General features: G+C 44.4%; 2 protein-coding genes across 2 annotated transcripts in view; one reads left to right on the forward strand and one right to left on the reverse strand.

The window, feature by feature from the left end:
- C3H1orf216 (chromosome 3 C1orf216 homolog) overlaps window positions 1–17,303 on the reverse strand; it is a 203,513-nt gene that overhangs the window by 40,598 nt on the left and 145,612 nt on the right. The gene's annotated exons all lie outside the window — the stretch shown is intronic.
- On the forward strand, window positions 1,028–17,048 carry LOC101924832 (argonaute RISC component 4). Its single transcript, XM_055798309.1, has 18 exons — window positions 1,028–1,395; window positions 4,334–4,499; window positions 5,212–5,332; window positions 6,388–6,569; window positions 6,968–7,104; window positions 7,193–7,327; window positions 7,504–7,591; window positions 8,008–8,155; window positions 8,236–8,355; window positions 8,579–8,707; window positions 8,868–9,001; window positions 9,790–9,974; window positions 10,278–10,437; window positions 11,002–11,317; window positions 11,564–11,698; window positions 12,497–12,598; window positions 12,823–13,022; window positions 13,131–17,048. Exons 1-18 carry the CDS (start codon window positions 1,377–1,379, stop codon window positions 13,237–13,239), a joined length of 2,586 nt encoding a protein of 861 aa, XP_055654284.1. The 5' UTR covers window positions 1,028–1,376; the 3' UTR covers window positions 13,240–17,048.

Here is a 17,303-nt window from a genome sequence, read left to right on the forward strand (position 1 = left end):
CGGTGTTTCCCTCTAAGTAGTCATCCACCACTGTCAGGCAATTACATGAGAATCTCGGATTTCGTTTCATTTTAAAATAGGGTTTTGATGCTTCGACTTGGAAAATATCAACCCTGCAGGTTGAAAAAGGCAAATAAAATGGACTTGGTATTTATTATTCATAAAATGTTTTGACTTCTGACCTTCTTGTGAGTCAGCTGAGAATTGTTGGCTAAACAGAACCCGTGGGCTGCGTGAGGGAGCAGGTCGCTAAGATGGCGTAAGCCACTTAAAACAGCAAAAAATCAGTGACCCCCTTATTTAAGGGCACTTTTTTGTTTTTTAAAAAGTCAACACTTTAGGCCAAGTTGTTGCCCGTGAGCCCAGCCCCTTGCCAGTGCTGGCTGACCCTGGGGCTCCTCTCTGACGAGGGGCAAGGGGTGGCCCAGGAGCCAAACACCCAACCGGTGGGTGCCAACCGGGGTCCTGCCACCGGGGCCTCGCAGGCAGCTCCCGGGTGACCTCCCCGGTGGCTACCAGCTGCTGGGCGGCCATCGGTCACCAGCCCCCTGGGCCCCACCTTGTGCCTGAGGGGCCTGGTGGCTCCCCTGACTCCTACAAACCCAGGTTTTTCAGGCGGTTTAAATCGTTGTTTGCGTTGCGCGGCTGCCGCGGGGAGCTACCGAGGGGGTAGTTCATGGCGGCGGGGGCGCGCTGCCGCTGTCGGGGGCCGGTGGGAGCGGAGCAGGCCGGGCCCGGGCTGGGGAGCACCCGCGGGGCCGCTGTCACGGAGCGTGCCCGGGTGCTCGGGACATTAGCAATTACCGGGCGGCCCCTCCGGCGGGTCCCCTCAGGCGCGGGGCGGGGCCGGGCGCGGGAAGTCGCCGCCGTCACCGTCACCTGTTGCCGCCGTGGGGCCGCGCCGGCGTCGAAAGGGTGCGGGCGGCGTGCGCGCCCCCGCCGGCCAGGGGGCGGCGCGCGTGCGCGAGCCGGCGGCGCCGGGCAGCGTGGAGGGGCCGCAGCCTCTTCCTTCCTCCTCCTCTTCCTCCTCCTCGCCCGGGCGGCGGGGGGCGCGCGCAGGGGGAGGCGGCGCGTGCTGGCGGCGGCGGGGGCGCGCGCGGGCTCGGGCTCGGCGGCGGCGGCGGCGGCGGCGCAGCGGGGGGATTGTTTGCGCCGCCGCTCGGGGAAGCGGAGCGCGGGGGCCGCTCCCCGCCGCGCCCCGCCGCCCTCCTCCCCGCGCCCCGCCGCCGCCGCCCCCGTTCCCCCCGCCGGGCCCCCACCCCGGAGCCAATATTCCCGAGATCAAGCGCTACGCGGCGGCGGCGGCGGGGCCGGCGGCGGGGCCCGGGGCGGTCGTCGGGGCCGGCGGGGACCGCAGCGAGGCCGCCGCCGCCGCCATGGAGGCGCTGGGACCCGGTGAGAGGCGCGGAGGGGGCGGTGCGGGGGCCCGGCCGCGGCCTGGCGGGTGGTGGGCAGCGCCGGCCCTGTCAGGCGGCGGGGCCGTGCCGGCGCGGGGGGAGGAGGCCGCGGGCCCGGCCGGCGGCGGGGGCTGCCCCCGCCATCCTCGGGCGTTCGCGGCCAGCGGCCGGCAGTCGCCGCGGCCTGTGGCGGGCCGGGCCCGGCGCCGCGCTGACCCCACCGCAGGCCGCTGGCGGGCGGCACGGCGGGCGCTGCCCTGCCCGCAGGAGCTGTCGCGGGTCGCGCAACTTTCCGAGGGGGTTTGCGTGTGCCCGGGCTGCCGCCGCCGGTGGGAGCTCCCGCGGGGGGGCTACCGGGTGACACCCCCCCGAGCCGGCGGCGCTCAGGGGGCTCTGGGGGTCCGCAGCCACGTGCTCCCTGCCCCTCAGCCCTGTCAGCTCTGCCGTCCTAAGTTTTATTTTAGATGTTGAGCCATTGTTTTGCCTGATACCTTCTTGAAAATAGGGTGGTTTTTTTATTTTTTTAAACAAACTTTTTTCTCTTTATCGGTGGTATTCTGCACGTAGCAGTTTCCTACTTGTGTCCGTGATTATCTGTCAAGTGGCTGCAAGAGGTGTCTCTTGACCTAAACGGTCTGCGCATCTTATCCATCAAGTTCCCATTCGAACTACTGGTATAATTAAAATAGCGTTAATTTTGGCATGATAGGAAAATGTGCATGGACAGAGAGGTGCGATTCCAGAAGAATCCAGATTTTAAGGCAGTGGAGGGCTGAACTGGAAAGTCTGATGCATGTATGATGTAGCGTGGTGTCCCCACGACTTACAGCTGTGGAGGCAGATCCTCTTTTAGTGTTGTAGAACTGCTGCCTGCCTGAAGCAGCTTGGTGGAGGCTGCTCAGTACGTAATCGACACTGAAGAAACTAGAAGACCTAATAGCATATATAACCCTAGTCAGGCTGGTCAGGCAAAAATCATGGTAAAATAAGCATGACTGGCAGCCTGGCTTCAAATGGGAAAACAGTTTTTAACTTATTCTCTGGAATCCTTTGAGAAATAACTTTAGAAAGGAAAAGGTGTATGCTTTATCTCCTTTGATCAAAATTGACTGAGGTCAGCATTGCCATGCCTGTTTACAGAACTTGTCGATACCAAGGGAGGAAAATGGGTAAATATAGTTGTCATTTAATCTCTTGCAGGAGGTCACTGCCTGCACTTACTTCAGACTAATTAGCATGGGATTAATGGATCATCTCTCTAGTATCCAAATAAGCACAGCAAACTTTGATTGCCCTTGATGATTCACACTTGTCAAGACAGCTGTAGTTTTTTTAAAGTACTAACTGTACCTCGCAGCCGGTTTAACTACTGTGTTGTGGGTTCCTCCTGGACAGATCGCAATTAGTCAGGCCAGCGATGTGCTGTGTGGGACGTCGGTGGCCCCAGCAGCCACCCTGCTACTGCAGCATTGGGGAGCTGACGTATCAAGTGGGCTGCAGCTGCTTACGTGCTCTAAGTATTACTTCTGCTTAAAAATATTCTAGGGTTAGATCAGTAATTTAACTGGTAGTGCACTAGCCATTGGATAGCTTACGAGCCCAGTGTAGAAGGCGCCTTGGATTTGGTCCTGGGTTTAGTTTATGTTTGTGTTAAAGTTTGTTGCTTCACCCTGAAGTGCACCCAAATATGAGTTTCATCCTCCCACAGCTTATCTGCCCCTCTTAGATCCTGGTGTAAACTGTGAGCCTTTGACTTAAGTAGATACTGTCAGGTTGACACACTCTTGCAGTACTAAATTTGCTGGAAGTTTTATGATCAGTTTATTACTGCGTTCTTGTAATACTTCTCCCCCCCCACCCCCACCCCACCCCCACCCCCGCAGCAGAGGGAACAAACTTGGATCATACCAAGCACTGGTAGATATAGACAAAACCATGAAAATATCCCAATTCAATTTGCTTTATGTGCTGTGTCAACTGAGGCTGCGATAGATTTAATAAAAAAAAAGGTTGTTTAATCTGGTTAACATGGTATCGCAGATCTTCACACTTTGAGGAAGTTAAGACTTAACTAGTGACTAGCTTGCATGTGAGTACTTTTTCAAGCCTTTCATAATTTCCTCTTGGAACTGTTCCTGAAGCTCTTACTTTTGTCCAAATAAATTACCTTCTCCAGATCTGTTAGGAGTCTAGACCTGTCTTTATGCTTTCTCCCTCACTCTTCTTTTAGGAGAAAGCCTAAACCTTTCCTCACTCCTTACTTCGTGTTTTAAATTGGATGAAATTGCTCTAGGGGAGAGGAATTTTGCTATTAACAAAAGTGATATGTTCATGATGTAAAGGAAATGACGAAACCGTTTTAGCTTAGATCCAGTATAGAAATATGTTTTTAATTTAGTTGAGAATAAAAATATCTCTTACCCATTTCCAGATAATACAATTTTCAGATAAATATTGGGGGTGTATGTCCTAAGTATGCCAAGAGCGATAATCCTTAACATCCGAACTTTAAGCCTGTAGTGAAAATAATGAAAAAAGGTGGCTTGTGTGGCTGTTGGCTAGTTTAGAAGTGGTGGTAGGAATATATTTATCTTTACATTACATAAAAATACATAATATGTAAATGGTTGTATTCCATCTCAGGATTCTGTGAAGTTCATAACCACAGTCATGAATAAATGTAACAAAAATTTTACAAATTAATTATGGCACTAGCCTATAGGTGCTTTAGGGAACGCGCTTTTTTTTTTTTTTTTTTACCTGGAAGTTCCAAACAGCTGGAAGGCTGAGCCACTTGGAACACCTCCACTTGCGACCTCAGAAAGCTACTTAAGATTTCTTTCTACCCTGTCAGAAAGTCAGTTAAAGTACACCTGAAAGGATACTGCACTGAGTGATCAATTACTTTTCAATCCATATTTACTTGATTTCCCTAGGGCCCCCAGCAAGCCTTTTCCAGCCACCTCGTCGCCCAGGCCTGGGAACTGTTGGGAAACCCATCCGCCTCCTAGCCAATCATTTCCAGGTTCAGATCCCCAAGATTGACGTTTATCACTATGATGTAGATATCAAACCAGAAAAACGCCCCCGAAGAGTGAACAGGTATGAGTTGCTTAATAAAGAAAATGAAAAAGTGTATATGCTTCAATTTAAGGACGCTGTACATCCTATAAATTCTTCAGCTGCTCAAGGCCAGTTTATGTTTGTACTGTGGTTAGCAGTTGCTTTTCAGTGAACTATAATACAGTATTCTCCCTATTTTTATTAAGATGTTTTGCAATTGGCCTGTTATCTGGAAAGCTCTAGGAAATGTATGAAGGGTTGAACTACAGCTGTTTTAATTTTACAGTCTACAAGTGAATGTCCCTGATAATTGTTCCACAGTCTGTTATACAAATGTGTGTTGGCAGCTGAGGGGAGGGAATTTGACTTGCAGATCGATGCCAACGTTTTAGGGTTCACAGGTGGGTGCTTTGTCAGTAGAATCAATCCACAGAGGACCCCCCTCACCTCAAGGCAGAGGTTTGTATTGACTCCTGTGTTTGAACAGCTCTTCAAATTCCACTGCCTGTTCTGGCCGTATCTCTGCTGACAGTACATATACCTGCCTTGTGTATAGACACCTGTATGGTGAAACTTGGGTGCCTTCATCTGGAGGTGACTCTTACAACTCCTGGTATTGACTTGTGCATGCTGCAGTGCATTGTTTCCATACCTTCCTCATTTAAGAAAATGTGAAAAAGGAATTAGAAACTGTTTAAGACCATTGCTGGATTTTCTGTTCTTCAACCTAACTCGATAAATCCCTCTGTAGGGAGGTGGTGGATACTATGGTGAGACACTTCAAGATGCAGATATTTGGGGATCGGCAGCCTGGATACGATGGGAAACGGAACATGTATACTGCACACCCATTACCTATTGGCCGGGATAGAGTAAGTGTTACTGTAAGCAGTTTAAAGTTTCGGTGGGAAAACTGTTGCAGTGTCGTTTGGAAAGTGTTCTTTTATTGACATAAGTGCAAAATGCTGTCACACATGTTAGTACAGTCTTAGAAATGACAGGCAGTGCCAGTCAGGGATCTCTAGGGACTTACGGTGTTTTACTGAAGTTTGTTGTCTTCAGGTTTCTAGTTCCCAGCTCTTTAGTTGGAGAATTTGTCAGTGATAGTGTGAATAAATGTGTTGTGTTCTTTTGTCTGCAAGCAGGTATTTTTTTTCTTTTTTCCACCCAGATAGAAACTTCCCTTTCCTCTGTTCTAACCCTTGTTCTGTTGCTAAATGATAAAGTAGTTGTAGATGACAAATAACACTGGTTTGGTTTGGCTGCACTGTTGAGATACATCCTCCTGTTCTGTAACAACTACTAGATCAGCTGCTGGCCCTTCACGTCCTGGGCCGTGCTCGCCAGCACCCTGGCTCTAACAGTTTGCCATCTATAGTAACCAGTCCTGATGCACAACTTAACTCCCATCTACTCTTCTCCCCACAGATCTGGTTATTGCTGGTACAGTGCCATGAGGAGTACGTAGAATGAGTTGACATTTACCCTTTGGGCTGAGGGTGTGCGAGAATAATCTCAAGCGCTGTGCTAGAACTCTTGACATCTGTGTTTCCCAATGAGTTCTTTTTGACCAAAAGTTTTTCTTGCCTTCCCATTTGGTTAGCAAGACATCTTGCTATTAATTGGCTGGCTTAAAAAAAAAAAAAAAGGTGACTCACAGTTTTCCAGAGCTTTGATATCACCATAGGAATTACTGCTTCAGATTTACATTTAGAGATACCTCAGTGCAGTTTCTCAGATGAATAAATTACAAGCTTTCAAAATCCTAAGGAAACCAATTCTAATATTTAAAGAGAACTGCACAAACTAATGGTCAAAAATATAGTTTCAAAGGATACCTAGGAGAAAAACATAACATTGGTTAGTGTTGCGATAGTCTGCAGTCCGTAACAAAAGCTTGTGCTTAATTCTGTTCTGACTGTGTCAGGTGGATATGGAGGTGACGCTTCCAGGAGAGGGGAAGGACCAGACTTTTAAAGTATCCATTCAGTGGGTATCAGTCGTCAGCCTTCAGTTGCTGCTGGAAGCTCTGGCAGGGCACTTGAATGAAGTTCCTGAAGATTCTGTACAGGCACTCGATGTAATTACACGGCACCTTCCTTCCATGAGGTGGGTGCTTTGGTGCCTTCGTGACTGGCTTTGTCTTGTATCTGTCTTAATGTTTGTATTAGTTATTACTTGCTGCTATTCTACTGCTATTACACTTCGCTAATGTAGAAGGGGTGAGGGATGCAGTTGTGTAATTCAACGCCCGCCTTACGAATTTGCACTAGAATAGGGAAATCTGATCCGAACTGAGGACTTGTATGTGCCGGTCATGTTTCTAATGGGAATTTGCTGTAGCCTTTCCAACTGCGCTGTCGGTGAAGGCTTTGTATGCTTGCCATAAGGGAGCTCTAACTGTTCTAACGTGCTGTAGAAATGTGTTTTAAACACCATAGCCGTGAATGTAAAAAGGCGTATTGGAAAGGAATGATCGAAGTATTAATTTTCTTATTTTTTTTCAGGTACACTCCTGTGGGTCGCTCCTTTTTCTCCCCGCCTGAAGGTTATTACCACCCCCTGGGAGGCGGCAGGGAGGTCTGGTTTGGATTCCACCAGTCTGTCAGGCCTGCCATGTGGAACATGATGCTCAACATCGATGGTATGTAGGAAATTGTGTCTTGCTAATGTAATAGAGTTCGTTCTGCTTCTAAATTGAACGTCCTCTTTTCTTTTTTTTTTTATCTTAGTGTCAGCAACTGCTTTCTATCGTGCCCAGCCTATCATTGAGTTCATGTGTGAGGTCTTGGACATTCAGAACATCAATGAACAAACCAAGCCTCTGACGGACTCCCAGCGTGTCAAGTTTACCAAAGAAATCAGAGGTAAAGGCTGGCTCTGAAGCTGCTGCAACAGAATACTGGAAACGTGCTCGTATTACGTTGTAATGAAAATTTGCAAGGCACTCAGGAAGCTGGCCTATTCCTTTTTGCCTTCATCTTTCCCAAAGGCGACTCCTGTGCCTGAATTTATTTAGATGACTTTTGTGTTGGGTTTTCAGGTCTAAAAGTAGAGGTTACCCATTGTGGTCAGATGAAGAGAAAATACCGGGTCTGCAATGTTACTCGGCGACCAGCCAGTCATCAGACGTATGTATACAAGCATTTTCAGACAGTTTAAAAAATCTTGAACCTATTAGGTATACTAATAGGTATATTGTTTATGCAAGAACAGTTGATTCTGGCAGTGAAGCTTTACAGGAATGTCTGCTCTTAGTGGAGTAGAGGGATAGTGTGGGTTTAGACCACTGCTTTATTTCCTTTAACACAGGAAAGCTGAAGCTGTATCCTGGCTTTTAAATATAGTTACGAAAGGCTGTAATTTTTAAAATAGCTGTGAAAAATTCAGTATATAGTCTATAAAATCCTTTTCATAAAGGAGAGATCCAGTAGCTAAGGAAAATAAATGTTTCCAGCATTTCTAGTCTGCAATAGATTTTCCATGCAATTTTTTCCTTTTAATAAAAACAATCTTAAAGTCTAACCAGAACAAATGTCCTTTATAGGTTTCCTCTGCAGCTGGAAAATGGGCAAGCTATGGAGTGTACAGTAGCTCAGTATTTTAAGCAGAAGTACAGTCTGCAGTTAAAATATCCTCACCTTCCCTGTCTCCAAGTGGGACAGGAACAGAAACACACATACTTACCGCTTGAGGTAAGAATCTAACTTTGCCTTGCATTGCGGTATATCCTCTGTTAGGCGGTATTACACCATCTCTCACTGTTCCCATGTAGGTGTGTAACATAGTGGCAGGCCAGAGATGTATAAAGAAGCTAACGGACAATCAGACGTCGACTATGATAAAAGCAACTGCAAGATCTGCACCGGACCGACAGGAAGAAATCAGCAGACTAGTAAGTGTTTTGTCCAGCTAAACAACTTTTGTCACTTCTTGCTGTTCTTCCAGAAGTGCTGTAGTGCACGTAATGATAAACAGAATGATCAAGAACTGCAGAAGTTAAAAAACTGGACTTCTTTAAGACCAATCCTTTTAAATAGAAAGCCTGTTCATGGCAAAGAGGGCAGAGCCACCTGAAGCATTAGGTGTAGTTACATAAATACTTTTCTTGTCACCAGGTGAAAAGTAACAGTATGGTTGGTGGACCTGATCCATACCTGAAGGAGTTTGGTATTGTTGTCCATAATGAAATGACAGAGTTGACAGGCCGAGTTCTGCCAGCACCGATGCTGCAGTATGGAGGCAGGGTGAGTTTTCCATGCCTTGTAAAATACCTTGATCTGAGGTTATTTAAATTCATTAAGTGTTTTGTATATCTTCTCCTGAGGTGTCCTTTGTATGAGCGTTGTTCGACTATACAAAACAAAGCAGCATTTTATTTTTAGTTTGCCTTTGGTTTTTACCTAGAACAAGACTGTGGCCACACCAAACCAAGGTGTGTGGGACATGAGAGGGAAACAGTTCTATGCTGGCATTGAGATTAAAGTTTGGGCTGTTGCCTGTTTTGCTCCTCAAAAACAATGCAGGGAAGACTTACTAAAGTAAGTATTTTCTTCTTTATTCAGAATACCTCTTTCAAGGTTTATTTTCCTCATATTTCTGAAAGGTGATATGCAGTATGAGTTGCTTTTCATGCATCTAATAGTAAAAAGAGGAAACGACTTCTGCGGTGTCTTAAATATTTACAGCTTGGGAGGAGACTACAACAGAGTTCATAAACTAATTGGCCAGCTAGGAAAAGCATTAATTCCCTTACAGCTGAGGCTGTGTTTCCTGCTCTGGAGGCTGCATTCCACTTGTGTTCTGTTGTTTTTACAAATAACTGATGATGGGTCTTTCATTCTAAAACCTGAACTAATTTTTTCTTAACTTTCACTGCCTCCCAGGCAACATACGCCATGTTTCTTCCCTTGTCCTTCAAATTACGCTACAGAATCCTAAAGATACAGGTTGGGTGAACTACTCAAATGTTTGGCAAGAGTCATGGTTGCAGTAATGCTCAGAGAAGTTTGGTGAATGAGTGAAAAATCTACCGGAGCATCAATATTAATTTGAGAATCTGCCTCAGAATGTTCTACTCAGATGTGTGTTTGTTTCTGCAAGACTTCTAAAATTACAGAAACAGAGGCTTATGAAACTTCCTCTGACAGAATTAGAGTTGTATTAGTGAGTTCCTTATAGTGATAGACTTGCTAAAAAATAATTACTTTAGCGTTAGATTGGAAGTGCTGTGAAATAGCTGGAATAGCTTAGATCTTATTGATAAAATGAATGGTGAAGCGAAACACAGTGAAAATCCAGGACAAATCAGTTTGTATTTCATCTACAGGAGTTTTACTGACCAGCTGCGCAAGATCTCCAAGGACGCAGGGATGCCGATCCAAGGCCAACCCTGCTTCTGCAAATACGCCCAGGGTGCAGACAGTGTGGAGCCCATGTTTAAACACTTAAAACTGACTTACGTTGGTCTGCAGCTGATCGTGGTGATTCTGCCTGGAAAGACGCCTGTGTACGGTATGGAGAAGAGGCTGTAAAGTGTTAATTAGTTGTACAGCAAGTGGGGGCATCATATTATGTGCTTCAGCAGTAGGAAGGAGGCAGAGCAGGCTATACGTTCTGTTTAAAAGCGGGTTTTGGTGATGGTTTGTCAGGCCTGATTGGAGTACTTCTGTATTACCAAAGAGCGAACTGAACCTTTGTCAGTGAACTTCTAAGGATCTGAATTACAGTAATGTTGGGGGGAGGGGGGAGAAAGCAGATGGAACTACTTACTGACTGTTCAGGTATTGGAACCACTAACTTCTTTTTCTGTCACAGCTGAAGTAAAGCGGGTTGGTGACACTCTTCTAGGAATGGCCACTCAGTGTGTTCAGGTAAAGAATGTGGTAAAAACCTCACCACAAACGCTGTCCAACCTGTGTCTGAAGATAAATGCAAAGCTTGGAGGAATCAACAATGTACTTGTACCTCATCAAAGGTGAGATGAAAGCTCTCCTTGTACTCTGGATTGTTAAGCAAAACAGCCTTGTTTTGTTTGCTAAAATGATACCTTTCAAAATACTACGTGCTTTAGAAATGCCCACAGTCTGAGGTGAACAGAAGGAGGCTCCTGCATTCAGAGTCTGCCTAGGATCATCTCTAGTGTTAGAGCCATCCAGCAGTGTGTGTGGAAACAAGCTCTCAAAGGCTTTTTTTTCCCATGTCTCTTTTTCCTGCCTTTGTGTTCATTTAGTCTTAACCTTTTCCTCTTGCTACCTCCTTAAGCATACTGTATTTCCTTCCAAATTGAAAGAAAAGGAATGAGGAGGAGTGACTTAGGATAAATGCTTGTGACTTTGCCTTTGGTCCTTTTCATTTTCTGTTCCCTCTGGACTGTGAGAGGCAGATAACTTTATCCTTAAAGATTCTGACAAGGTCTTGGTTCTGTTGAATGATTTGGATATACCTTAGCTGTAATTATTTTTTTCTCTTGCTCACCCCCCTCCTTTGTATTATTATTGTTGTTATTTATTATTTAATAAACCTCAATCGTATTATACAGACCATCGGTGTTCCAGCAGCCAGTGATCTTTTTGGGAGCAGATGTCACTCACCCTCCTGCTGGAGATGGAAAGAAGCCTTCCATCGCTGCTGTGGTAGGCAGCATGGATGGCCATCCTAGCCGTTACTGTGCCACGGTGCGCGTGCAGACCTCGCGCCAGGAGACCTCCCAGGAGCTGCTGTACAGTCAGGAGGTGATACAGGACCTGACTAATATGGTGCGAGAACTATTGATCCAGTTTTACAAATCCACTCGTTTCAAGCCCACAAGGATCATTTACTACAGAGGGGGAGTATCAGAAGGACAGATGAAGCAGGTATTGTCTAATGACATGTTGTTGCTTATAAAAAGGGTTTGGCCCTTGAAAATACATATATGTATACTTGGACTGCATTTGTCAAGGGGATAATTAACGGTTTCATTGAGTTTTCTTGAGCAGGCACAGTGTATGGTTATCATGTCTATCATGTTCCTTACAAAGTGGCATTTGTAAAGCATAGAAATGAAAATAATATTTTATCTATTCAATTCAGCACCTGATAGTTCAATCTTCTACTTCTAGGTAGCTTGGCCAGAACTGATAGCAATCCGGAAGGCCTGTATTAGTTTGGAAGAAGATTATAGACCTGGAATAACCTACATTGTTGTGCAGAAAAGGCATCACACCAGGCTATTCTGTGCTGACAAAACTGAAAGGGCAAGTAATGTTGACTACATAAGAAGGAGGTGATGGCAACAGGAAAGTAAGACTGTTTGGTTAAGTGGGGTGGTATCCATCTTGCCCACTAAAATTGAATTTATCTGTAGAAGCAGTAGCAGTTCTGTGCAGTAACATGCTTTCTCTACCAAAATAACCAGTTCCTCCCCCTTTTTTGTAATTGCTCTAGATCAAGCGGTCAAATGGAACAGCTTGTTCCCAGCCCGTTTTGGAGTAGGCGTACTCTATATCCTTGTATTTGTGTACTTGGAGCAGTAGCCTGGGTTTTTATAGTCTGGGATTCCTGACTATAAACTGAACTGGTTGTTCAGTTTGTTGCCTGTTCTGTCCCCAGATACATCTGTAAGATTTGCCTACGGCACAAATCCACAAGTCAACTAAGGAACCTTCTTTAGGAAAGTTCTTGATCTCAGGTTTGCTTAAAAAATACAGATCTCTCTGGTGGGAGTGCGGACAAGGGTATGACATAAATTTATTTCGGAAAACCTGCATTTTCAGATCCTGAATTACTTGTGTAGGCTTTATCCCACTCTGCAATTTTAATGGTACTGGCAAGTATTTTATTTTTCTCTGATGACACACCAGTTGGATGTGGTGAAGTTTCTAAAAATGAACTCACAGAGAACATTTTCATTCCTCCTATGTAAATGACCTTAATATTTTTCCACCTTTTTGAGCAGGAAGTTCTCAAACAGCTTTAAGTAGAGCCTGCCTTAGGAGGCATTTTTGGGTCACTTCCAAAAAGACCATAGGCTAATAATAAACTTTCCTCAATAGGTGGGTAAGAGCGGCAACGTACCAGCAGGCACTACTGTGGACAGCACGATCACGCATCCTTCTGAATTTGACTTTTACCTCTGTAGCCATGCAGGAATTCAGGTAATGTTTCAACTCTGCTGCGCTCAGGCCATAGGACTAAATCCTTACACTTGTCCCGATGAGTAGTGTTGCTTCTGTTTATAGCTTGGCAGACTTGACAGTCGCATCAGTTCAGTGCCCGTTTGGCACTTGCTCCTCAGCGCACTGGTAGAAGGTACAGCCTTCGGGTACCGCCTCTGGTTTTGGTGGTGCTCTCCAACCGACTGTTCGTCTGTTCTCTGCAGGGAACCAGCCGGCCCTCCCATTACCAGGTCTTGTGGGACGACAACTGTTTTACCGCAGACGAACTACAGCTGTTGACGTATCAGCTGTGTCACACGTATGTCCGGTGTACGCGATCAGTCTCTATTCCAGCTCCCGCGTACTATGCCAGGCTGGTAGCGTTTAGGGCGAGATACCATCTTGTGGACAAGGATCATGACAGGTAAGGAACTGTGTGCCTCGTCGTCTTGGTAGCCAGCTCCCGGGCCCGAGTTACGTACGGCTTGCCCCAACTGTTCATGGTTCTCTGTATGTGTCTGCGTTTTTACAGTGCTGAAGGCAGCCATGTGTCAGGACAGAGCAATGGCCGTGATCCTCAGGCTCTGGCAAAGGCAGTGCAGATCCACCACGATACTCAGCATACGATGTATTTTGCTTGAGAGCATCTGGGAAGATGAGGCAAAACCAACAACCCATGCAGTCCTGAAATGTTTTGAATGCCTACTGCTATAGCTAGGGCCCAGCTGATTTCAGGCTGCCCACTACCAGCAGCTCTGAACAGTCGCACTGAATCTGTACTTCACAGCAATGTCTGATGCACCAACACAATTGAGCCATTTGTTTCATTGTTTTATGTAATAGAAATTCATAGACTGTCTTTTCTGATGCATTGGACTGAATTTTTACCTCAAAGCGCAAAAGGCCGATCATCCTGAAATTTTTAAAGGACTTGGCACGAAAGGTTTCTATTGAATATTTTGCTAGCTATCATTTTTAAGTTATCTTCCCATCCCATTAGCTTATCATGACGACTTGATTCCCTGTCTTCATGCACTGCTTAGTGAGTACGCGTATTATGGCAAAATGTTTTACTCCGGTTAAATGTAATCGTTCTATTGTGTGGGGCCATAGATTTTTTAATGGAGATTTTAGACTTCACTACTGTAAATGCCTTTTAACAAACATAACTTTCACAGGTATTGCAGTTTTTTGTCAGTTTTACTAACTATCTTTTTAATCTCTGCAGACTTCGGCTGCAAAGCAATTGCACTATACTGCGAGTTCAAATAGGTGGTTCTTGTTCTGTGAATGTGTAATATAACCAGATAGTGATGCCTGTCAGTAGATTTTAATTATAATGGTTACAAATAATACTGCCATGGTATCGTAACAAGTACTGAACCATCATTTCCCCCTCTAAAAATTATAAAAACAAAACAAAAAAAATTAGCTTTTAGGTATTTTGCAAACTTTTACAAAAGTGCCCACTTTATGCTGCTGTGTGGTTTGATAAATCTAAGTGATTTTAAAACTTTTTTCTCATAGAGGGTTTAACTTTGGCAATAAATATTTGTTTTTTAAGCCCCCCCTAACAGTGTAATTTTCTAGCTGAGGATTGTGCATGAGTTTAACCGACATTCTCGTGTCGTTTTCTGAACACACAATTTGGCAGTTTCTGAAACTAATTAGAAAAGACGCACTTCCATGCTTTTTTTAAGAATTATTTTTAACTGTTTTATATTCACTGTTGGTGTCCTGTCTACATTTTTTATAAGCTTGGAAACTGGGTGTTACATGTAGGAAAGGCTTGCCAATCTGTACAGTCTAAATGTATTGTGTGACAGGCAACCTAAGGACTTGTACCAGCATTTTAAACTTTTTTTTTTTTTCCTCCCCCCCGGGAATCTAGGTTGCACACACAACTGCATTCAACAGCATGTTTAACAAATGTAAGTCTCATATACTGATTCTGTCCCAGCCTAGAAATTAGGGGTTTTTAATCTGCTTGGCTTTTTTCAGTGTAATAAAGAACAGGGGCTTGGTTTCAATGAATAGTCTTGGAATCTGTAGTACATTAAGACTAGATTCCTCTTAGTGTTAACTTGAGTTAGCACAGATTAAAAGCTTATTCCTAAACTGAGGAGAGCCAACACCACTACTTTGATAACAGAAGTTTGAGAAGTCCAACGATTGCACTGTGGTCTCTGATACTCGTGTGGGGTTTGCTGCTAAGTTGTCTGCTGTTCCAAAGCTTAGGAACCAGCCCCCTCAAAATTTCAGCAATATGAAATGCTGTTTCCTTCGGTCTTTAAGCTTGTAAATAAACGGAAGTTTACATTTCTAAATGCTGGGTTTTTTTCAGTTGTACCAGAGTACACTGAACTCAGTCTTCAAACAGTTTTATAATATTCTTTCAAGTAGTACGTCTCATTAAATTAAGTTTAAATTTTTTTCATTTTTGTTGAAAATGGGACTGAAGTGAACTCTGCTCCTGGCACGTACCGTGGACAGGTTTAGATTGAGGGGAAAAAAAAGATTCTTTTTAGTTGTTTTTTTTTTATTTTATTTTTTTTTTAAAGAATACCTCACTTGTGTAATAAAATCAGGACATGTGGGTGGGAGACTGACCGCTGCTTCAGCTAGATGGCTGCTTTTCTCAGTACTCGTTCAGGGAGAATACAAAAAAACCCTTTTTAGAATGAACTCTGACTGACCCAACACACATGGAGAACTTCGGCACCTTGAAAAGAAACTGAGCACCCTTTTTAGGTTTATAGGATCAAAGATCGCTATTTTGAGTTTGTGCACTAGGCAAGAATGTGACTGGTTTAATCAAGGGTGCATAAGAAATATTTAATTTTATCACCAGTTGGTTGTCCAGTGCCAAGCACTCCTAGTTCAGATTGAGTGAAGTGAGAGCCTCTCCTTTGTTTGCCTGTGACTGGACTGAATATTTAACCTCAGACTAGGTGGATTGTTAGACCTCGGCTGGCCCTGGGACACAGGGTGAGGACGTGAACCCGATCTTGTGTTAAAACGCCGCTAAGGGCGCGGTGCTGTGGCTCTGGGAGAAGGGCGCTGAAGTTCAGGACTGTTGCGTGGTGGTAACAGTAAGATCAGAGTTTCGGCAGTGCTGTCCTACGTAGGTCTGAGTCCAAGTCTGGAGGTTGGGCTTGACGATCTGGATTAACCCCTTGGGCCTGACTGAATCGTTATGCATGTGTCAATCAATGGGAAGATGTGCATTCTGTAGATGTAGTTCTTCGGGTGTTTTGGTTTTGGTTTGGGTTTTTTGTTTGTTTTTTTCTTTTTTGTTGGTTTGTTTTTTTTTAAATAAATAAAGCCTGTTGGCCACTGTTTAGCTATGTGGTGTGAAAGATTTTAAATGTAGCAAAGTTTAAAGAGTTGGGGAAGGGGGTGGTTGACATTTTAAAAAAATTTTTTTTAAAAAAGGGGGGGGGCAGAAATCCCATTTTCTAACCAGTTCTGCTTGCTTTGTGAACAGCTGAATTCTGAACAAGCTCTGGCAATCACTAGTTAGCCTGTCTCAAACATTTGAACAGCCTGGCTTATTTATTCTTGTTGTAAGTATCACGGTTTAGTGTAGTGTAGTGCCTGTAGCTGCGTCCAAAGGGCGTAAGAGGCAGCGATGTACAGGCAAACGTGCTTCATGCAGTATGTCTCTCGTCCCGGACACACGCGTCAGAGTTGTTTAATCTCTATCAACAGCTTTGCTCTTCGGATGGGAAAGGGCACCTTTGTTCAGATCCAGCGTTCGACAAAACCTACCCCCCCACCCCCCCCCCCAAACTACCTTTGTGGATGTGCTGTAGGATTTTTTCTTGCTCAATAGCAAGGGAGTAACTCTGCTTTCATTTTAGGAAGGCAGGGTTTGGAGGGCATTGTATCAATACTGTTTCAACTACAAGGTTTTTTCCTTGTGCACTGGAGGAAAGATCTTGTAATATCACTTACAGATTTTCTTATACCTTGCTATTGACATTTTCATATTTCTATGTCTAGAGGCTGAAACTTTAATGTAAAATGTTTGCATTTGTTCATTTTGACTTATGATGTAATTTTTGTTTCTATATTGTTAGACTTGTAATGTTAAAAATTGTATTTTATTAAATTTGGACTGGATGTATGTCTATAGCAATACGAGGTACTCTTTCTAAACTGTTATGGATGGGTTAGCAGCCCCATGTTGCGGTAAGATGCTGGTCGTGTACAACTTGCAATGTATTCTTTTCTCTTTTTTTTTAGCCTGCAGGGATATTTTGTGTTCATGTGTCCAAAAATAATAATAATAATAATAAAAAAAATGGCATTCTTGTGCCAAATGTTCTGGTTTTCGTTGTTGATGTCTAATAAATGCAATGTACAGAGTGAGCAACCGATACTGTTGCCTGTAAACAAATGTCTTAAATTATTTAACTTTTAATTAAAACTTGTACACAATGTGTAACCTGTGGAACTCATTGCCACAACCTATTTATTTCTGATGTGTGAGGATTTAGAAAGGGATAGAAATATGCATGGATAACATCTCTAGCGTTCCTGAGAGGAGGGCTTAAATTACCTGTTTTCGGAGGCTGTGCTAACTGCAGGGGGAGATGTTCATAACGGGCGTATTTTTTTAATGTTCTCAGAAATTATATAGCAATGTCTAGAGAAAACAAGATGTTCACAGACTCTGTATCTGCCTGGAGAAGTGATTCTA

The sequence above is a fragment of the Falco peregrinus genome, chromosome 3, assembly GCF_023634155.1.
Source record: "Falco peregrinus isolate bFalPer1 chromosome 3, bFalPer1.pri, whole genome shotgun sequence".
Classification (NCBI taxonomy): Eukaryota; Metazoa; Chordata; class Aves; order Falconiformes; family Falconidae; genus Falco; species Falco peregrinus.

Excerpts from the sequence above, each read along its gene's own strand:
- LOC101924832 (XM_055798309.1), top strand. Across the intron at positions 7,105-7,192 it reads CATGATGCTCAACATCGATG|TGTCAGCAACTGCTTTCTAT; the intron begins GTATGTAGGAAA and ends TTTTTATCTTAG. Across the intron at positions 10,438-11,001 it reads GTACTTGTACCTCATCAAAG|ACCATCGGTGTTCCAGCAGC; the intron begins GTGAGATGAAAG and ends CGTATTATACAG.